Here is a 23756-nt window from a genome sequence, read left to right as displayed (position 1 = left end):
TTGGAAGGTATCACAGAGCTGTGCATGGTTATCAAGGGTGCTTGGGAATATGCATCCATGGGCACCTGCTCTAGCCCTTGCTGTCTGGTTCAGGTCAAATCATAGAGTTAGTCTCTACTCACTTAAAAATAAATAAATTATATATGTGTGTGTGTGTGTATGTATATATTATTATATATTTTTATATAGAAAGGAAAAAAAAGCATTGCAGAAACTGAAATCTGAGTAGATAAGAGAAATCTATTGTTTTAGTTGTTCAGCTTGGAGTATTCTTTATGCTGCTAAGATTTTGTCTGGATTGAAAGAAGACTAAAATTTGTTTACTCTGCGTGATGCACAAAGCAAGTATCATTATTCCAATTTTTCTTTATTGTGAAGCTGAGATGAAGGGATGGGGAAATGAAGGTCTCTGGCCAACCAGACTTTGGAACCCCCAGAGGCAAACAGAAGTAGTACTGTGGACAGCTGCTCCCAATCCTGGGAAAATATTTCAGATTTAAAGACAAATGTAATTATTACTCCCACCCCAACCACCTCCCCAACCCTCCACATCTTTCTACCTGTAAGCAAAAGTCTTCAATTACAGTCAACAGAAAAGCATTGTCAAGAAATCTACCCTGCGTAGCCTTTGCTTTTTAAAATTCTCATTTGCCAAGTGTTGTCTGTGATTCTAATGTTTTTCCAAACAGTTGCTCAAGCTTTTCCACATTCATCATTTCAGATCTTTTTGTTGCTGTTGTGTTTGTTAGATTGGGATATAACAAACTGTTTTAAGGTTTTGAGCATATAATTGGCTCTCTTGTTGATCCACTGAAGTCAAACTAAAACTCTCATTCAAGATTGTGAAAAGGATACATCTAATCATTTATGTATTGTGCAATCATAGAGGAAGATATTTGCTTTGTAAAATGTGTTTAATTTACAGTGCTGTGGTTCTGTTCATGGAAGACAGCATTCATGTCTGTCATATATAATGTTTTGTTCATATAAGAATAGATTCATTATAATTGTCATGCAGAGGTTACAAAATGGAAATGGAATTAAAATAAAACGGACAAAGGAATTCCTTTTCTTAGTAGAATTAAAGCATAGCTGTCAGCAGAATGAGTTTGGAACCAAACTGGTTGGAGAAAATACAAGAAGGTATAATAATTATACCACTGCATTGAACTAAGAAGTTATGTTTGTCAAAATATCACAGTGAATTTGTACGTTTATAATAGTCATACTATTTCAGATTTTCTGTTATTTAGTTTGGTTCTTTTGATAAAAATTCACTGCAGGATGAGTTAAAACTGAAAACTTAATTCCAGTGACGTTAGCATCACAGTGCTTGAACCAGTGATTGAGACTTTGTCTTCCACAGAGCCAGAACCAGAGGGACTTAGGACAGAAAAGAGTTGTATTGTGATGTGAATTATTCTTTTCTCTGATTTGTTTCTACGCATGGCTGTCCTACTCAACTTTTAGGTGCTTGTAGCTTTATGGATAGTAATAATATTATTGTGATAGTGGATATTAGGAGTAAACATATATTGCCAAATAACTGTTTGATTAGAAAATGTTGTCTCTTTTCCTTTCTTTTTCCTAGGAAAATAAAGTCCAATGTGGTCCCCTTTTAAGTTTTGAAAGGTGCCACTTCACCACTGATTGCAGTTTATGATTTCATGTGGCCTCTGCAGTGGAAATAAAATACTTCATTAAGATGTGCCCAGTCCAGCTGCCACTCAAGTCAGTGGATCACGTCCTATTGATATCTGTAATAGTTCAGTTTAGCTCTGTGATAGAAATTCTCTCTTTTACCAAGATCCATCACTATTTTCCCTTTTTTTCTATACATAAAACCTGTGATATTTATGCAGCAATTTTACCAGATGGTTCTTGAATCATCTGTTTTCAATGACAAATGAAAAGACCAGAATTGTACATAAAGGCTGAATTAATCTTTGTAATTAAATGGAACATTACTTTGCTGTGAATGATTTTAGCTTTCAGAAAGTATTTCATGCTAATTTTTCAGCAAACTGTAATTGTATTAATTTTTTAAAAATTTATTTTTAGAAACTTGAAAATGATCTTCACAAAGTTATTGTGAGTCAAGTTGATATACAGAAGATCTGTGTCAGACTCATCATTTTGCTGGGAGTGAGATGCGCAGAGATTTTTGTTTATTTATTTATATTACAGCAAGTTATCGGTACTTGGTGTTACTAGCAGGCCTACAAAGTAACAGAATTTGACTCTGATGGGCAAAAAAGGCTCTCTGAAATCTCACAAACAACTTGGTATCAAGTGAAAATTTGACTAGACTGGAGTGATGCATCGAAACTGGTGTTTGCACCTTAGCAAGTTGTTAGGTGTGAAAGGCCTTTGCTTTGTCTCTGTAGGAAACTGATCTGCAGTGCTCATACCATGATAGAAAGACATGCTTATAATAAAATCCCCACTGTGTGGAAGTCAGTTATGGATCTTCCTTGTGTAATCAGTGACAGAGAGGGCGCGCATCAGGTCTTCTGCCTTGGAGCCTGCTCTCTCTAGCCACTTGTATAGAAAATTGTTATCATGTCTTACTGCAAAGTTTGCTGCTGCTGTGCATCACCCCCAAAAGAGCCTCTCACTTTTAGTGATGGGAAAAGAAGTCTGAGGAGATGAGTTTCCTTAAGTTACCCAACAACCTAAGCTAGGCTGAGTGCTGAACAGTAGCTGGAGCAAATACCCTATCACTCCTTTTCTTCCTGTAATGTGGTTACTTAATATGTGAACTAGTGAGAGAAATCAAATGAGCCTTTAAACTATAAAAAGTTGTGTGTGATGCAATTACCACATTGTTGGTTCCTATACATTTGTCACATTTCATTTGCTTTGCCCAAGTGTATGCACACTTCCTGGAAGGCTGATCTTTTAAATGCACTTTTAATCCTCTCAGGGGGAAAATACTGACTTGATTATCGAAGAACAAGCCAGTCTTAGCAGAGCTTTTTACTTTCTAGTGTTTTATGAATAAGGAGTCTTCAAATTAACATTAAGTATTATTCAAGTGAATAGAAAAGTTATCCAAGGAAGCAAGAAATTTCCAACATGCAAACTTAGAAACCCACTTTTAGGAAGATGCTTTCAAACTTATCTGCTGTGTAGATAAATTGGGCTCCACTCTGGGCTTAGCTGAAAGGGTTTGGACCTAACAACAAGGATATTGGGAGAAATCTCAGTGGAGCAATTCCCAGGGATTTTGAAGGGCTTCCAACATCCGCTCAGGAGTTTTGCTTTGGCTATAGGTAGCAGTCCCCTCCACCAGGAGCCCCACATCCTTCCCTGTTGGCAGCAGGGTATACTTGCTGATGTACCACAGCATCTTGGCCTGGTGCCCGTGCTACCTTCCCAGTGGGCTCTATGGGCTCTATGGGCCTAGACCTCATCCTGGTTGGAGCCAGTTGGTTGGAAACAGTCCTCTAGAGGGACATACTTTGTCCTTCTGATCAAGTAAGCTTGTACCTCTCTTTCTCCCATACCAGCATGTGCTACGTGGTTGAGATTTTGTCTGACCATGGGAGAATACCTCAGCAGGAGGTTTGGTTGACTCGTGAATAACATTAGGACCAATTTGAGACACATTTCTTTTGTGGGAGAAGCTATATAGCAAGATATAAGTTGCATGAAACAATCTTGTAGTGATTTGCCTGCCATCACCTCTTGCTCTTGCTTTAGATGTTCTCAAAAATGCTCCTAAACGATGTTATTCATTTGTGGCATTCCCAAAAATGCCAGCACCATAAGCTTTGTTTCATAATGGTATTTTAGTATGTACATACGTTTCGTGATAGCAAATTAACTTGATGTGTTAATAACAGGGTGCTTTTCTGAATCTTTGTTATCCTATGTGACTGGTGGAACATTCATGAAGGCACAAGAATTGCGCTGCTAGTAAGTTCTACCTTAGTGTTTAGTCAGACTTCTGCAATGCATATCATGGTAAGACTTTCTAAGTAACACATACAATAAAGTAATACTTTTCCCTAAGTACATATTTAAAAAAATACAGACAGATTTAGCCATTATTAAAACATCAGAGTACTAAGAACAGCATTATTTTCTGAGTTACATTCAAAATACTCTGAGACAAGCTTTGTTATTTAATAGGTATTTGTTATTTAATTTATGTTGACTCTATAGCATAGTATCTCAGTATCATATGACAGTTTTTCCTCATTCATGGAAATCTTAAGCTTATAATATCAGTTGTCAAATATGCAAAGCAAGAATTTGTGTAACTCATCAAGTGAGCCTATTACACCTGAAGTAGCCTGGTTAGGAGAACTTTTCCCATCTTCCTTTTCTCATACAGCAGGGCCATGACAAGACTAAACAATTTAAATACAACTGAAATATAAAATTAGTATTAAATAATATTATGGACATGATATTTAAGTCAATTTACATCACACCTGCTACTAAGGAGCCTGGAGGAGGAATCATCCTTATTCTTAAAAATGTTCGGTTAAGGAGTGGGGTTTAAAAGTGCTGAAAACTGGCTCCATGCTGCTTCTCTCACTGGGCTGCCTGGCAGAAGAAATAGATGTGGCAGATATTCCACAAGGACTCCAAAATGTCCACGTAGGAAAGGGAAGATGAATGTGTTGTGGTCATACCAGACAGCTACGACTGTGGGTCTGGGGGCAGTGTCCATCTCTACTTCTTTGAGCAAAAGAGTGCTGCCAGATCCAGCCTGGCTTTGTAGTCTTCTTTACAGCCAATGAACATGTGAATCTTTTTCTTTCATTTTGAGGCCAGTCTAGAAAGTGAGAGGATACATAGTATTTCAGAAAAAACAATAATGTTCTTTTATATGCCTAAATTCAATCAACAATTTTTGATTGACAAAGTACTGAGTAAATCATGATTGAAATGGCATTGTACTGACAAAGTTAATACTTTTTGCAAGTTGCACTCTAAATTGTTCTTAAAATATTACTGTTCATTATATAAGTTAATTAAATAGATATAATGTAAATACCGAAGTGTTAAGGGTCAATTAAGTAGATTCAACTTAGAGTAATTCAAATGATGACAGGAAAACATGCAGAACATTTGAGATTCACTGAATTTGTTTAAGCAGCTGACTAAATAGAAACTAAAACTGATGAGTTTTGCACTTTGCTTTATCTAGGCTAGTGTAACAACTGGGACTGAAATACTGAAAATGGAAAAGGAAATTTTCCAGTCTCTTGCAAAAGTTCTGTCAGCTAGACCTGACAGCACCATCAGCAACAAAAAATAGACACTCTTGATTACATACAAACTTGCAGATGAATTGTGCTCTCCTCTCTTTCCCTTTTTTCCCCCTCAGGCATTTAAACTATCTTGAAAGGCTGCTGTACCTTCTGGAAAACTGAGAAAACATTCAGCTGAGAGTTAATTTGGCTCATTTCATATTTCCTGTTCAGCATTTGTCTTCCATTGTGTCTTTTTTTCACTGGGGATATTTGCATGACAATGGGATCTTTCTTACTTAAGAGTTCATCTGCTCCTGCTGCTAATTTCCCACCTGAAGTTGTAATCTTCTATTTGAGACATCTTAATTATCTCAACCACAATTAATTGTGATGTCACAAGTGGAGGATTATGACTTTAGGTTGGAAATGAGATTGAGAAATTGAAGGAGTTTCAAGAAGCTAATAGGTTTTTCTTCTTGAAAACAAAATAGAAGAGAATTTTTGTTAAACTGAGGCAGACCCTATCAGCTTTCTTACTGTTGTGGAACAAACGATTCTAATTCTTGCTGCCTGTGGTCTTCATAAGAGGCTTTGTTGTATGAGATGCTGTGGAGGTGAAAAAAAGGGCAAGGATTTTATTGTGGAGAAAAGGGGACCTTCCCTTGACCCACCATCCCGTGCTGCAAGAAAGAAGCAGAAGACGGTGGGCAACCAGAGAGATCCAGGATCTGCTTGCAGGTAGAACGCAGTGTTGGTATGACTCTTGTTTGTTTAAAACTCAGTCAGTTTGTTGTATTTTGTATCTTGCAATATTCACTTGTATTTAGACATTTGACTTTCCAGACAATATTTCCAGAAGAGCTTTTTGTGAGGGATGGAGGAAATCCCAAAATATTTGAGAATACATTAAGTTCAGCTTCCCAAAAACATATGAAGTGAAAACTTTGTACTACCCTGATCCATCAGAGCTTTAATTTATTCAATGGCTTTATCATATTTCACTTCTTTGTATATCATCTTATCCTTTCATATTCTTCTGCTTTTCCTTTGGAAATATACTGTTTTCACAGCAATGCACTGTGTCTGGGTGACCTGCTGCTGTTTTTGTGAGGCCGCTGCTAAAGTTGTTTATATCTTTATGCTATGATTTATGAATTGGCAATGCTCATTTACAGCTGCTATGAATTCACACCAGCATGTTTACACAGATTACGCATAAACACTGGGACCAGTTCATCACTGAAAAGGAAAAAAACAAAGTCAAAGAAAAGCTAAGTGTCTCACTTTAACACCATTAATGATGTCAGCAAAGGCTAAAGGCTGTAAATTAGAGAGCTGAAAGAAGAGAATGAACTAAAGTTCAGCCATGTGGTTTGAGGAAAGTAAAATGTCCATCAGAAAAATGTTCACCCATCCTCAGATGTAAAGGGAAGTGATCATCAATGAAATCATTGGTTTGCTCCTGCTGGGATCCAGGCTTAGCCATATCTGTGAAATAAATATATTTTAACACTTGGATGTGTACCAGCTGCTGGGCCACTGCAAAATGGCACATTGTCTGAGGCCTTTTGGAAAACATTGTAAAAAGAAGCATTTTGACCACTTGATTATCTCAGTTACTGGTAGAGAAGACCAGCTGTTAAGAATAAGATTTTTGTTTTCAAACAGATTGCTGTAATTCTGCAAAAATTCTGCAGGTGTCAACAAACCCACTGTGATAATCTGACCACGTTGCAAAGTGAAACTCATTTGTGATGCTGAATTTACCTTGTAGGCAAGTTGGTTTGAAGTTAAATCAAGATGCCTTCAGAGAGACATAGTACTATGCAATGGAAAATAATGGAGACAAAAAAAAAAGAGAAATGTTTATATCTGCCAATTCTTTCTTTCTTTCTTTTTCAAAGGCAAAAGCAGTTATGGCAAAAGTGGGTTACCCTCAATTTATAATGAATGACACATATATTAATGAAGACATCAAAACAGTAAGTGTCAGACTTGCAGCTTTCTTCTTTTACATCTTGGGACCATTCTCTGCTCTCTTCTATTGCTGTTCAAAATCAAAGCTTTTCTTTTGTTTAGCTCACAACTGGATTTCGGCTTGCTTGGTTGTTTTTAAGCTCTACTACATAAAAAGTCAATGATGTTGTGTTGAAGTAAGATGACCATCATGCCAGCTGGCAGTAAAATTTACCTGCGTGTAATGAACCTTCCTGCTATTAACCATTTTTCAGGTTAAAAGTACCCCAGCTTAAATGTTGTGTTTAGTTATTAAAAAAAAAAAAGAAAAAAGAAGAAAAAAAAAGTATCTCCTTAAGGTAACAGCCTTCAAAAAGCCTAGTGTGTTTTTTTTTGTCTGAATTATCACAATTGATGATTCCAACATTAGTATAGGCTCTCTGCTTTTTCTCCATGCTATGAATTTTCTAAGCTTATTGATTATCATGTCTTCAGGCCCTAATTGCTGTACAGCCCTACAATTAGACAAGCTGGACAAGGATACTGTTGGGGCCTCAATCCTGAGCCAGTATTTATTCAATTTAGCTATAGCTGAAAGGAAGATGATGAAGAATAATATATTTTGTCATTTTCCAAAAAAGTAATTGTGGCATGTGTGTGATGAATTGAATTACTTCAAGTCATAGGCAAAGTGGAACCACAAATTCAATCTTGAACCACTTAAAATCCAAGTAGGGATAGAGTTAATTTGCCAGAGAACATGAAACAATGCTGAAAGGTGGCATGATTTATTGGGGATCCTTGGAAGAGCCAACTCTACAAGCTTAGTCTTTGTCCATGGAAGAGTAGGGTGAGGTGGTGCTGTGAAGCCAGTGCAAAGAGACAGAGGATGTGACTAGCTTTGCCACTCAGGGTATGGAAATACCACAGATAAGTGGTTATATCTAGCAATAATAATAATTATTATTATTATTAATCACAGTTGGGGAAAAAAAAAGATAAATCCCTCACAAATCCTGGTATTGCTTGAAATTGACAACAGGGATCTCAGCTGGATTTATAAAAGAGTAGAATAACTTTTTCTTGCATGGTTAGTTGTGTGTGTGGGTTGTTAATAGATGTGGAGATTTGTGGGAACATGGAACCCTATGTCTGTATGAGTTTAATGCGAGTAATGGTAAAAACCTGTAAAAACAGCAGCAGAATCCTCCAAGGGCATACTGTACAAACCATTTGCAATGAAATGTGAAGCAAACAGAGAAAAGAGGCTTTGTTACTGTCTTGAAAGTGGTTTTAAAATGAAGTTTTAAAAATGAGGATAGACCTCTTCTCTTAAAGAGAAGAGGCTGCCTTTTAATAGCTGTAGAAAAGTGCAGTCTGCAATTCATCATTGGGTATTTCTGATTTCCTCAGCTGCATCTGCACAGGCAAAAGCTTTTCTGATATCCCAGTCGCTTGTGTAAATCCATTCACCATCCATTTTTAAACCAGTATCACAAAATATTTATTTTTTCTACCAACTGTGGAAATGTCATTTGTTTTGATCATTGTTTTGATCATTGTTTTTTTTTTTTTGTTTAGTTTTGTTTTGTTTTTTGTTTTTTTTTGTACATGATCAAAACAAATGGAATTTATTTTGATGAAATTTTTTTATTTTAATTAAAGTTCTGATTATTTTGTCAGTTCTTGTTTCCTTGGACGTGTTCTAAAAAATATCTGTGCTTTGCCTGTACAGCTGAAGTTTACAGAAAGTGACTATTTTGGCAACGTTTTACAAACTCGCAAATATGCAGCCCAATCTGATTTCTACTGGCTTAGAAAAGAAGTTCCAAAAACAGAGTGAGTAGTCAAAAGCTAAATTTTCATACTCTTTTAACAGTGTTTTAATTTATAGTATTTAATTTATATGATTTCATTGTAATAGAATTACAGGTACAGCAACATATTGCAATAAAAATACTTGTGGGCAAAAAAAGCAAAATAATTGTTATTCAGCAACTCCTGTGGATATTTTTATCACAGAATTGCTTTTTTCATTAAGTTCTAGATATTCCTATTCTGATGCACAATGGTCATATGCTTACAGCTTAAACTTTTAATTTAATGAAAAAAAGGAGTAATTGAATTTCAGTTAAAAGTGGATTATGTCGCAGTTAGAATTTGGAATTGTACAGCAGGGATTTATGAAATAAATTTCCTATGAATTGAACCATTATCAAGAAATATTATTATTATTATTAGTAATTAGTACTGTTAGTTACCTGCTGTTGATAGCAATGATACGAACTAAGGCATGATTTGATTTACTTATATTTATTTATTTGTAAGCCAGAGAATACAAATTGTATCACATATACAGTCATCCAATACGTGAAAGAATCAGTCTCTCTTCTTACTGGTGGGTAATCAAATCCTTAAAATGCAAATTAAAACCTAAACAGAAATTAATTATTTTAATCATGCTACTTAAAAAATGACTCCTCCTGCATGGAGACCTTGAAATCAGTGCAGCTGCTTAACTCCTGTGATGCGATTTCCCTATGGCTCCAGAAATTCTTGCTCATACAGAACTCTACCTTGTTTCGGGGATGGTAGATTGTGCCAGCAGGAGAGGCACAGCCTGTGCCTGCTTAGAGTTTCATAATTTGGTATTGTTTACTTGAGGGAATGTTTATAGCTTAATTTTAATGTTGGGTTTTACCTTGTCCCACTTTTCTCTGACATTGCAATTGTTATCCCTAGTGAAACATAACAGAGTGATGAAGTTGCCCAGAGAGGCTGTGGATGCCCTGTCCCTGGAGGTGTTCAAGGCCAGGTTGGATGGGGCCGTGGGCAGCCTGGTCTAGTATTGAATGTGGAGGTTGGTGGCCCTGCCTGCTGCAGAAGATTTGGAGCTTGATGATCCTTGAGATCCCTTCCAACCTGGGCCATTCTGTGATTTTATGATTCTCTCTCGAAATGGTACACAGCAGCCCTCATCCTCTGAGCAAAGTTGAGACAGCACCAACACAAACCAAATAGATTAATGGCACGATGCAAAATGTCCCCTGTAAGGGACATTAATGGTCAGATAATCCCTCATTGTGCACCTCAGGGGCTGTAATCTAAGAACTGTCACATCGTGTGAGTAAGCTTAAAAAATGAAGGTTTTACTCTACCAAACATTACAAGATTGATTACTTCCTTGTCTTTGCCCTCTTATTTCAAGGGTTATTTAACAGAAGACCTTTCGTCACCTTTGTCTTGCCCTTAAGTAGATCTGTTCATGTCTGCTTTTGCATTTTCCTTTGCTAAAAAAAAAAACAACAGGGAAATAAACGGGACTAGTGTCAAAAAGTAGCTCATCCACTGAAAGTGGAATAAAATAGAATCAATGATCCCTTCTGCACTGTCTACATTGTAGAGGGGAGATGGGAACTCCTGGTGGGATTGCTGTCCCCAAGTGTGCATGCATACAGGCCAGGGGACAGACCATCACATCTCAATCCCAGGCAGCTCACTGGCTGGGCATGGCTGGGGAGAGACCATAGGGCCCTCTGGTCCCAGTCATCCCAATTTCGTGTTCTGCATTTCTCCTTCACCAGTACAGCTACATGCTATACTGTTTGTGGGGCCAGGGCTAAACCCACCTGGTTCTCAGCCACAGTGATTTCTCATGGGAGGTTATTCTGCCTCTACATATACTTTGGGACAGAAATGAAATCTGAAGGTGATGGCCTTAGGCTGACATCTGTTGCTGTGTCATCTGAGGTATATCAAGGCACAGGAAGCCATTGTCCCTGTTAGTAAGAATGCCAGCCTATGTTTTAATTTATTATAACAAAGAGGACTTCCATCAGTCAGAGGTACAACAAAGGTGGACTTAAAAGTATCAGATCTTGCCACATTTTGATTATCAGACTACTTCTTTTTGATGCTTTTGCTTCTCTTTTTTCTTTCTTTTCTTTCTGTATCATTCATTGAACTCCACAGATCATTGGTCTACACTGAAGCTTGGTGCTTTGTTAATAGAGAATTACCCTTTGGGATTGTTTCTGTTTTCTTTGTTTCCTCATTTCCCTAATTAAGTAGCTTTTACCAAAATATTTACATTTACATTTAGAGATAGATATTATAAGATGATCCATGCAGTGGACTGACAAATAAGAAAAAAGAGTATGTAAGGAAAAAAGCTAATGCCTATTCATTACTACCTCTTTATTATCCCCAAAAGTGAAACACTATATTCATTTAGCAGACAGTGCAGATTTCTTGGGAGTCAAAATGGACTCCTTCATCAGCATAATCAGCTATATGAAAAAATCAAAGTGTTGGCTCACTTAGAACACCAGGAAAGTACCATCAGGGGGACAGACAAAGGAGCTGAGAAGGCAAAGGAGTTCAGTAAAGAGGAATATGTGCATTTCAAAGTGGGAACAGTTATTCTGGAAATACAAGTTTTATAATCTAAGAAACAGAAAAAATGTCCCAAAATAGGAGTATTTATCACAATTCTTTGTCTTATGTTTTGCTCCCTCCTGATCTAGTGGTCACTTGGCTTAGAGCAAAAAGGAATGGGGAGGGCTCAGGTGTGGTGTTGCTCTGGCCATGGATGGAGGGATGCATGGGGACACATTTCATACCAGCTCTTGCTAAGGAGATGCGATATCATACTGGGGTGCCCAGGGGCTGGATACCCTGAAGGCAGTCACAACACTGCCTTGCATGCTGGCCATGATCCCAGCAGCTGGCTGGGGAACTGGCTCTTGTCTTCAGAGCCATCTCTTTCAAACCAGGGAGTAATGCTAGTATCGGGACAGAGATGTACAGGAGGGATTTGTGGCAGTGGCTGAAGAATATGATGCCTGAAGCAGTGCCAGTTAGATGGACAGGACTGAATAGAGGTGACAAGGCTGGAAAGGTAGAGCACAGGAGGGAGGAGAACAACTGTGAAGGCAATTACCTTAATCCAGGTAAGACATGACTATAGCAGAGGGAGGTGAAAGGGAGCATATGGAAGGGAGAAATAGAGGAGAATTGGGGTTTCACTGGCATTTAACCATCCTTGGAGCCATATTTGTTAATATGTGTAAATACTCATGTATATGTAAACAAACATCTTTTTAACAGTGATTGAATCTATGCTTCTTAACACCTATAGCATGTTTGCACATAACAAGAAGTCAGAGAACATTTTGGGCATCTCACTACATTATTATTGTCTTTTTCCTTTGAAGTCAAGAAATAATATGAAAGATTATTTCACTCAACCCTCTGTGCTGGAAATGTAGGCATCTGGTAACCCTGTCACAGGACACACAAGAAGTGATCCTGGATTTTCTGCAGGACTTATTTCAATTTTTCAATCACACACAGTTGTTTGTCCATCCTGGCCCTTGGTTTCTGCAGAGAAGGGCAGTTTTCAGATGTACTGGGCTGGATATGGTTAGGGACACCACAAAAACTGCTCAAAAAAAAAAACAAAAGCAGGCACAGAAGATGCTGGGCAGACTGTTGACTGCCACAGGGCTCTGAGCTTAGAAATCCTGTGGGTAGGCCTGCTCTGGAGAGGAGAGGCTGGAAAGAGCCTAATGGAGCCTTTTCCTGACCTTTAAATCTCAGTTTAAGCAGTGATATGGCACTGGAGGCTGGGCCCAGACTCACCATCCTTGTTGCTTCCCTAGGCCTGAGGGAAACAGATGGCAGCCTAACATAGGAGGTATTTTTATACAGGCAAATGTATAAAGTTGGCTAACAGTGTGAACAGGAAATACACTTTTGAAAGTTACCTTGAAGATGGCTTCCCCTGTAGTGGATTTTTCTTTGTTGCCTTTTATTACCTTTTGAAGAGATTTTCCAGATTCCAACTTCATTAGCAACTCTATACCAGAGTGATTTACTTACTCAAAAAGTTGAGAGAACAAACTGAAACTTCAGTTCATGCTTTGCAGAGAATTACAGAAATAAGCTTTTCCCTTCATTGTAAGGGTTCCCGGTCAACACTTTACATGATTGCCAATGTATTGCACTATGTTCTCAACTCAGGAAGAAAGATATGGTGAAGAGAGCTGTAACAAAAGCCTAACAGAGTATCTGCCTTAGTTATTATTTCAGTGAAAGATTTTTTCCACAAGAGATTTCAAATTTACAAATATCAAGTCTGCCAGGTTATGTTTTGACTGCTTGAAGTTGATAAGTAACATTACAGGACTTTGTTCATAGCTGTTCCTCTTTCACATGCTAATAAGAAATGGAAATGGTGAAAACAACTGTCTGTAATTAATGGGAGCTTATATTTTGTTATGCCTTTTCTATGCTTCTGATAATAGAGCAAATGCACTGACATTGTAACTAGATCTAGAGCAAATTCCCAGGCAACCTGACTTCAAACAGGAATGTGAGAGCTATTTCTAAATTTGCTTCACCTTAAAATTTAACATTGACAGCTATTTATTACAGCTCCTCATATATTTATTTGATATATTATTAGTTAAGGGCAGTGAAGCTGGTGAGGAGTCTGGAGCACAATCCTAAGGAGGAGAGGTTGAGGGAACGTGGATTATTTTGTCTGCAGGAGTCCCAGAGGTGACCTTATCACTCTGAACCACCTGAAGGGAGGTTGTGAGGAGGTGGGAATCAGCCTCTTCTTTCATGTGACTAGCAATAGGACGAGAGGGAATGGCCTCAAGCTGTGCCAAGGGAGGTTCAGGCTGGGCATTAGGAAGTACTTCTTCTCTGAGAGAGTGGTCAGGCTCCGGAACATGCTGCCCGGGGAGGTGGCGGTGTTACCATTCCTGGAGGTGTTGAAACGTTTAGATGTTGTACTGAGGGAAATGGTTTATTGGGAAATGTTGTTAGGTGGACGATTGAACTGGACCATCTTAGAAGATTTTTCCAACCTTGGTGATTCTGTGATTCTATGATTAAAGTCTGTCACTGAAGGCTCAGTCTTTTCAAGGATCTCACTGAAAAATGCTGGCTTTTTGATTTGAGGTGAAGTTGTTCATCTTGTCTGAATGGAAGCAGTCTCTGATATTTCTGTTCTTTTGTAGAAAATGCTTTCTAAATCTTCTTTAGAGTGGCTTGGAGTGGTACAACAGAATGCCGGAGTGCAAATATGCTCTTTGCCAGAGTGTCTAAATGTCAAACATGTAATTCAGCAAGTATACTCTGCTTGTCACTTGAAAACTCTTTCCTTTGTGACTCCTTGGTACAGCTTCCTACCTGCTCAAAAATGTAACAAATTTCATACTGAGTTGTTCCTGAGGCCTTCTCATGTAACTGTGACTTGGAAAGAACAAAGGACAATTTTACACTGAGAAAAATGAAACTGCTTTTGGTCTGTGGCTTATATCAAGCTCAGGAGACAAGATGGGCTCTGCTGTAGCAATGGTGGATCATCAAGGAAGGAGTAGCCTTGGGATAGAGATGTTGTGATGAGACTCAGTAGCTTGTCTACAAGCTACGAGGTAGGTTCGTAGGTATCAAAGTGTGACCAGTAGTGGTGTGATGTCCTTGGTTTCTTTGAGTCTAAGTGAGATGTTTCTGTAAACACATGCATTACTATGGTTAGCTCCTTACCCAGTAAAAACAGGTGTAGACTTGTACTGTTAGAGAGGCACTGTTTGTCAGTAATGAGCTCTTCAACCACTGCTTGTGGTATTTCCTGTCCTGACTGAGTTGTGATGAGCCCAGTGTGGGCCCCATGACTGCAACTGTAAAGAGGATGGAGAGGAGATCAAAGCACATCAGTCTGTTTTGAAGTGTAAGTTATCTGCCTCGGGCCCTTGATCCTGTGACTGAAAATGAGGGAACCCTGTAAGACATGCACTGTAAGACGGATTTATAAAAAGGAAGTATTTGTGGTTCGGAAGCCCTTTTCATGCTTAAAAGATGCCGTTCAAGGGAATAGAAAGGATGTTTTAAGTGGAATAAACTGACAGAGTAAGGTGGAAGTTGCAGTGCTATTTGTCTTTGCTCAAACTTCAGTGAAATCCAAATTAAAGTACTGAGTGTTTCAGATGGGGTCCCTCTGAGGTCTCCTCATCAAGAAGTGACAAGTTTTTCAGAGCTACTGCTAAACCAGGAGAGCAGGTACCACTGCATAGGTGGCTAGCTGGAATCCTTAACAATTCAGCTCATCAATTCTATGAACAGATGTGAAATTAAAATGTAGCAAATTATAGCCCCTGACTTCCACCCCCCCCCCTACATCATAGGTATTATTTCTTAAATATTCAATTATCTCATTACATTACCCCTAATATTTCATTCCTTTATTAAGGAGGAAACAGAAAACACAACAAAATAAACAACCTCCCCTTGCTCCTCCCCTTCAGCATCTCCTAATAAACAAAACTGGGAGAATTATCTGTGGCAATTAGAGACTCTAATGTGATGGATGGTTAAGATATTTACATGCCATCACACTTGGCTTTCCTTGGTTACTTTTTCTAGTTGCTGCATTGTGAAATAAGCTTTGAACGTGAGAGCAGCAGATAAATTTATGGATAAAAGACAGAATGCTGCCATTCTGAAACTCTCCTCTTTGTTGTATGGTTTACATGAGGATATGAGTTGCCAGGAAAACAGTCGGTATCTGCGGATCACTCGTTCATTTGATGGTGCTATTTTAAAGCACAAATTGTGGACTTGAATGTCACCAACATCACACATTTTCCATGTTCTGTTAGATCTTCCTTTGTCTTGCTCATTGTTGTGCAGCTGCCATCTCTTCTCTTTGAAAGAAAATTTCCAAAGCATTTTCATTATATTCATTGCTTTTGAGCCTTTCAAAACTTCTGAGTAATGTACTGCTAAAGACATCAGGATTTTCCTTTTTGTATGTTTATTACAGTTGTTTCTAATTTATTATGAATTAATGACTAATTCTCATAATCTTTATTACTTTAATTTTATCTTAGTTTTTCATTATAAAAGTGTAAGGTGAAATCTTGGACTCATTGGAGTCAGAATTTCCTCAGAGGGGATTTGGATTTTGCTAAAGTCTGTTGAGATTTTTCCACTGCTAATGCAGATGAGCTTAGTCTAAGGAGCTCCATAAATCTGTTTGTATTTCAGATCAAGGTTTCCTTCCAGTAGGTTTGGGAAACCTAACTGTGAGAAGTAATGCTTATATTCTTTGTAAAGTTAGTTTTGCTTTGCAAGATGTCTGTTTATGGGCGCAAGGATATCTGTGTTTGCTGAGTAAGATACAGAAAGAGAAGCTATTTATTTCAGACTTAGGTTCCCAGAAAGGACCTACCCATGCTGTTGGCATCATCCTAATTGTACAAGTAGCTGCTCAGCAAAGAGTCTGAATCCACTTCAGGTGCTTAAAAAATGCTCTCCTCTAATTTCAAGAGGGAGATTCTCCATGTGGTTGAAAGACAGATATAATAGAATTGAAGAGAGTTTTTACAGCTGCTATCAGTGTGGTACCTCTGTTGGGTGAAGTCAAGACTTCAGTTTGTCAGGAAGTAGGCAAAACTATCACTTAGAAGTACAACAGATTCTGCAACAGGAAGCTTAGCAGTCTCTGACTATGTGCACTTAAATTAAAGCCATTAAACAATAGATTTCAATGTTCCAGGAACTGTAAGTAGTGCATGTTGAACTGGAGAAATAATTAAACTTTTATGAATCCTAGATCTTTTACATTTTTGCATCTTTCCAGCAAGTTAACTTTTTATCTTTGCTCATTGTATTCAGAGAGACATTGAGGTGTACTGACAGCTGATTTCTTCTGCTCTCACTACAGGTGGTTTACGAGCCCAACTACTGTCAATGCTTTTTATAGTGCATCCACCAATCAGATCAGTGAGTATCTGAATTCTGAGCCTACTTTTAAAGTGTCTGTTTGGAAAATGTATGTATCCAGCTTCAGACAGTATCTGTACAGTTTGTGAGTTTGTGTGAATGTGATGACTGTCGGATGTGATGAAAATCAGAAAAGCAGACATGGTAATTCAGCCATGAGACATCTTTAGTTAGAGGATAGTTTTGGAAGAGCAAGGGCTCCACAGATTGGAATTACTGCTGTTAATGAGATACCCTGTGTCAGCTGATTTGCAGTAACTGCTTACATACACTCTGTCCATTGCAAATGTGAAAGAAAACATTAGCTTCTATCACTTCTATTAGAGTTTATACCATTTTCCATTTTCTATTTGCTGCAGCAAAAAGATGTGCACGTACACTGCCATAAATAAACAGTAATTTTTGAAGTGACAGGAATTCAGTTCACTAATATTAGTATATATACAGAAATAAACATGGTTGGAAAAACTGTGACACAGACAGAGGGCCTAAGAAGTGATGCTCACTGGAGTTGTTCAATATTTTCCAATGACAAGGAGAGGTATCTGTAGGTAACTGCTAGTATCTGCTCTTCCCTATTTCTGTAAACAATTTTTTGCCTCCAAATATACATTCTTTTGTGTCTAAGCGAGCTCATTCATAAAGCAAGCATGATAATTATGCAGGTCTTTTGATTAAAATTAGTTCTAGGCTTAGACTGCTCCTCTTAAATTAGAGGACTGCCATTGTTAAGCAGCCATGTTTTTGTCTATCGCTGAACTCTTTAGGTGGATTTCACTGGGTTGCTCAAAGCCCTAAAGTACATCTCAAAAAGAGCTGGTTTTCCTGCTAAACTGTGCACTGGCCACCACTGCTCTTTCAGATGTACTGTGTGGATGGAGAGGATACTGTCAGTGCAAAATGAGAGCTGTTGCTGTTACACCTTCGTTAACATGAGATACTTTCAAGTTTCAGCAGCATTCATCTCTCCCGGCCTCCCCACCACAGCACATTAAAGAAAGCTGCAGTGAGAGGCTGGAGCTACTGAAGCTAAATTTTACACTTGCTGTGTCATGAAACAGAGGGCTGTCAAATATAACTTGTCTGTCACAGGTGTGGAGATGACTGTGTTTTGTATCAGAACTGCAGACTTTCTCATACTGCTGGTATTTGACCTTGGAGTTTGGATAGCAATGCTCACTGTTTTTTTAGGACTGTTCCTAAGAAGAACAGCTTTTAGGTGACTCTTTCTGAACAAATACCGCGTTTACCATAAAAATGGCATGCAATTGGAGGGGAAGCTTGAAGAAAGGCACAGTGCAAGTGGTCTTCCACCAATGATTACTGTGCTTTACAGGAGACATGGCCACTGTGAGATACACATAGAACATGCTTGGGTCTGAACTTGCTGATAAATATTTGTCACATCACTACCAAGTTCCCATTAATGTTGGTAGGAGAGAATTGTGGTGTGTGAGACTGAACTTAGCAACTGCAAGCATGCTACTGTGATAAGCTGCATCTCTGGGCAGATCTCACATCCAAGAGTTGTTGTCTTAATACTGTGCAGATATGTCCTCAACAGTAATCCATAGCAAGTTCTGCAGGGGCTGGTGATGTGCTGCGAAAGGCCTAGCTAAACAACATCAAAAAAGCTCTTAAAAGAAGAAAATCATTTGAGAACAAAAATAAGCATGAGCTCTAGCAAGTTAATGTAAAGTGGGGCTATAACAAGACCTCAAAGATTGGAGGAATGACTTTCTAAGAGTGTAAGAACGAATAATAAAACTTTTTTTTTTTAATACACTGAAAGAAGAGAGTCCTTAAGGCATAAAAATAATGTAATTCTCTGTACTGGAAATATAAGCATGAGATAATATTCTCCCAGGTATTCCAAAGGAACTTAGACAAAAGATGCCAAACAACAAGTTTTGGTGTTTAGCTTATAAGTTACATTGGTCATTGCACAGGCAGAATAGCTGTGGCAAACGTGAAATACTTTTTTTGCAAAATAGCACCTAAAGAGATAAAAAAATTATTCTAGCACCTATGCAAAAGAAAATGACCATAACAAAGAAGAGTATGAACAAACATACAAAATAGTAGGGAAGAGTCAGTGTGAATTAATTTTTCCTTTTACTTTAGAAAAGAATCATGCTTCCTTAGTCTATTACAGCTTTTTGGAATTTAACTTGTAAATGAGCTTGAGAAATTATGTTTATTTCTATGGAACAGTTTTCATGAGGTTCTTTCTCAGTGCTATTAGAAGTTGTCATGGGACAAAAAAGAAGGTCCTTCCATAAATAATGACTAATTACAGGTGAGAAAAGGAGTAGAAACAAATCAACTGTTTTCAAAATATTTGGAGAACTGTATTACCAGAAGATATGTGTCGGTCACTTTATTAGGAAACAATTTGAATAAAAGGGTGTTCTCTCCTGAACAAAGGAACAGACAGATAGAAACCGTGATTCAGGAGGACAGATCTCTCTGCTACTGATTGCTGAAAGTAGAACTTTACTAGCAGAACTGCCTCACAGATTCCCAGTGCCCTTTTCCTATACCTTTCCCTCCACTGGAACAGCTGGTTGCTGCTGGAGAGCAGAGAATGAGCTAGGTAGGCTCTTTGTCTTCTTGAGTGCAGTTGCTTTTCAGTGGGCAAACTAGATTTTAGTGTGTTCAAGGCCCATTTATTTCTGCTCTTGGTAAGTGAATTTACTAAGAAGCAGTATTTGAGAAAACCAAATTTAAAAATGCGTAATGCAAATTGTTTCTGGAAAGAAGCTTCTACATTAACTGGAAAAGTCTCGGTTGCAAAGTTGATTCTAAGAATTAAGATCCTTCAGTTTGGAAACAGAAATGTACTATGTGGTATTATCAGCATAACCACAGCAATTCCAAACTCGATTCGTCACTGAGGGCTTCATGAAACAATTTAGAGAAAAGGCACTGTCTGTGCCTTAAGTGGAGGATTCTGAAAAGGAGCAGCCGTCAGGGACCTGCAGAAGTGGAGGAGAGCATGGCAGTTCTGATCAGTTCTAGGAAGATGCTTTTGTTTTGCACAGGGAGTGCTCCCGGCAAGAGGATAATAAATTCTCTTGTCACTATAATCTGTGTTACAGACATATGCGCTACATAAGAAATTGCTGCAATCTTCATACAGTCATCATATAAGGGCAAGTTGTTAAAGATTTTAATGGCATCTTGACTACCCAATTGCTTGAAAGAAAAGGTCTTTCTTCACTAAAAGTGAAAATTAATAGACAGTAGAAACTAGATGACTTAGAAGATGGCTAGATTTGGGAGAGTACAGCAAAACATCGATGTGCAGGGATTGTAATGAATTCCGCCATGCTTCAGTGCAAACATCCTTTATGTTTGCTATTACTTCATTTAATTTCCATTAGTAAACTATTGATAGAATGAATGGCCAAGAATTCTGTTAATATTTGCAAAGGAGAAATAAGTATCAAGGTAAGATATGCTGCAAAGAACAAATTTATAAGATGTGGTACATATAATTTATCTTCTTATTGAAGTTTACTCCTGATTCTCTCTATACATGAATTCTACTTATTTTCCAGTTCTTTTCACAAAGTGTCTTAGATTAACAACAATACGTGTTTATAATAGTTGTTACTTACCTAAATTCTAAATGTAATTTTCTTAGTATTTGCTAGTCGATTTCCCTTCAATTATAGGTACTTAACAAGGAAAACAGGCACCTGTCATTGCCTTTAGATGCCACAGAGGTATCTAAGTACACTTCATATAATGTAAGCAGTGTGAATACTGTCTTCTTTAATTATGATCACTGGAACACAAAAACACTTTCCCAATGAGAGTGTTTATTTTAATGAGCTCCAGAGCAGTCAATAAATACATGCTGAAAATAGATACAAGTGATGATCAAAGTATGCTAGCGTACTTCTGTTGAAGAAAAAGTTTTATTTCATTACAGCACTGAAATATTGGCCCTTGAATACGTGAAGGGTGGAAGTGCTCATTAGACATTTGGTGTATTTAATTTTCTTTCCAAGTGTAGATATACATGTCTCCAGAATATGTCAAAAAAGTAACATTTGTGGGAAGTGAACAGTAATGAAAAGTGGATTTACAGTGAACAGAGAAAAATATAAGCAATGCTCTCTATGAGGCATGTGCCTGAATAGATGTATCAGATAATTAAATACTGTTGATAGTATCTCTGTAAGTTTACACCTATGCTTCCGCTAAGTCATATGCACTTGTACTGTGGTTTTCTAGTGAAAGTCAAGAGGACTCTTTTGAGAGCAGCTTCATTACATCTTAGAGAAGGAGATATAATCTAAAATAAAATTTTGAAATTATGTTCAAGTAAGCATCCATTGAGAAAACCACAGATGAGAGCTCATATTAGGCAGTAAGTATCATCTTCATAGAAAGTGGCATGTGGATATTGATGCTGGCAGCTGGCTGATGCTGTGAGTTGCAGGGGCAAACTCTTATCTCGCCTATAGAAAGGCAAGCACTGGCAAACAGCACTTGGTGCTGTGGCCAGCAGGAGACTAGGGGACTCCACATAGGACCACTTTTTCTTCCCTTAAGAGCTGGACTAATTGGAAGGTTATTGATGAAGTAGTTTTAAGTGCTCCATTAATTTCCAGAAGGCTAATGAACACAACAGACATGGATTGAATACTTTCTGAGTGCATACTGTTCACAGACTCACAGTCCTGCTATTAAGTAAGCTTTAAGTGTTCTTAAGTGAGCCCTTGTCTTCATTTTTCCAATTTCCTAATGGCCAGTATTCTCTGTTATTTAATTACAGTCCTAGGTGAGATGGTGTATGATTCTTACAGTCATTTCTTATTTCTTCTTCCTAAAATTCTTTAAAATAGGAGTTTTTCTGAGTATTGTATTTTTTTAATCTGAGGAATCTGGAGAGTTGTTGCCTTCGAAAAACATGTTTCTTAGTCCCTTTGCTCACAGTACTCCTTAGCCTCCCACTAATCATCTTTTCTGTTTCATGATCAGCAAAGGCCTGCTTTTGCCAGGTGAAGGGGATGCAGAACCACAAATTGAAAAAAAAGTTGCTGAGTGCTTTAAGACCACCATTTATCTATTAATGAATATATTCTGTACTACTCAGAAACCTACATTTTTATTCATGCACAGTCTGAAACAGTCGCTGTGCCCCACACAGTTTATGTTTCCAATCTTTTTTGTCCACGGGATAAAATTGGAAATTGGAATTTAGGCCAGTGTTATGACAGAGTGTTTAATCTTAATCACCTTCATATAGGTAGGCCAAAGCTGTCTGAGATGCTTTGCAGGACACTGAGATAGGACTTGCAGGAGGCCTTGTCTCTTCAGGACTGGCAGAATGCATATCCCAGGAACAACATACAAAGATGTATCAAAAAGCAATGGGAAAAGATTCAGTGTTGAAACAGCTCCAAACCTATAGATCCATTTTAAAGAAATGTATCCTGCCTTTAATGCTGTTTTTAGGTAACTGAACAGCACCTTCATAGTTTTCATGTTTAATTCCTTCTATGTAGTCACAATCCTTTGCTTGCTGACCAGCAGTTATTCTTCTGCTTATATCTAATTCATTTAAAGCTCTCAATCTGAATTCATTCAATGACACTTGAAAAAAAGGTTACAGGTTTTTTAAACTTGTCTAAGAGCTGCTAGTACAGTGATCAGCAGAGAACTCTGTATGCCACACAGCTGTCTCCCACATCTGCTATTTATGTGCTAGAATCACCAGCTTGTCAGAAGTTGCCTTAAACAAACCAACTAATTATTGGAAACGGTAAATGCAATAACTTTGAATGAGGCTTCACTAGATCTTTTCTTAGATAAAAATATTGTGCAATATAAATGAATAATGCAATTAAATTACGTAATTTTAATTCATATTTGGATTTGAACTCTAAGTTTCTTCATGATTTGGTGAGCCATCTCAATTGGTTTTAGTTTACTTCATCCATTATGAGTTTGCATAGCTACAGTGAACTATTAGATGAAATGTCATTATGTCTCTCTGGAAAAGTAACACTATTCCCCAGAGTCTCAAGTTGTTCATCTGCACAATATGTATAATACCATATGGTATATAGCTAGTAAATTGATTCATTAATAGAAGAAAACCAATATAAATCGTAAAAAAAAAGAACAAACAAACAAAAAACCAAAAACACCACAACAACCACAAAACAAAGCAAAACCAACCAAACAAAAACACTAAGTTTCAACTTTGAAATATATTCCTACAAACTTCATAGCACCTTGCTGGGGAGAGAGTCTGAAAATTGATGTAATGGATAAAGAGGATCTAAATGCATTCATTTAAGTTAAAAGTAGTCCTGTGGAGGTGAATGGTTATGTCAGAGCTTCCAGATAAGCATAAATTCATAGTGAAGTAGTTAAAGTAAGCCAGATCTGCTCCACTGCTTGAAATGCTCTGATGGTTCAGAGAAATAAGAACAGGAGTAAAATACAGCAAAAAGTCACTTTCCAATGTCCAGACAGAGGTTAGAAAAGACAAAGCCTACCTTGGAGATGAATCTGGTGAAGAATTCAAAAGAAAGATCTAAAGAAAGTCTAGGGAAAATGTGGGCCCAGTGCTGAATGGTTCAGGGGACCTGGTGACAAATGAAGAAAGTTTAAGTGCTCAGTCTTCATCACCTCGGTCTTTACTGGCAAGACTGACTTTTGGAAATATCTGAGGTCAGAGGGAAGGTCTGGAGCAAGGAGACTCACCCTCTGTGGAGAAGGAGAAGGCTGGGGAATGGTGTCCCTGTTCATTGCAGGGGAGTTGGACTA

At 37.9% G+C, this 23756-nt stretch overlaps 1 protein-coding gene across 1 annotated transcript in view; it reads left to right on the top strand.

The window, feature by feature from the left end:
* The first annotated feature begins 7117 nt into the window (after window positions 1-7117).
* The window catches only part of LOC100547461 (phosphate-regulating neutral endopeptidase PHEX-like), a 34968-nt gene continuing 18329 nt past the window's right edge, over window positions 7118-23756 (top strand). The window contains exons 1-3 of the mRNA XM_010725777.3: window positions 7118-7192; window positions 8902-9005; window positions 16906-16964. Of these exons, the coding sequence (XP_010724079.1) occupies window positions 7127-7192; window positions 8902-9005; window positions 16906-16964 (229 nt within the window). The 5' untranslated portion in view covers window positions 7118-7126. The remainder of the gene's footprint in view (window positions 7193-8901; window positions 9006-16905; window positions 16965-23756) is intronic.

The sequence above is a fragment of the Meleagris gallopavo genome, chromosome 1 (genome assembly GCF_000146605.3).
Source record: "Meleagris gallopavo isolate NT-WF06-2002-E0010 breed Aviagen turkey brand Nicholas breeding stock chromosome 1, Turkey_5.1, whole genome shotgun sequence".
NCBI classification, from domain to species: Eukaryota; Metazoa; Chordata; class Aves; order Galliformes; family Phasianidae; genus Meleagris; species Meleagris gallopavo.
This window is presented reverse-complemented; position numbering and strand designations above follow the sequence as displayed.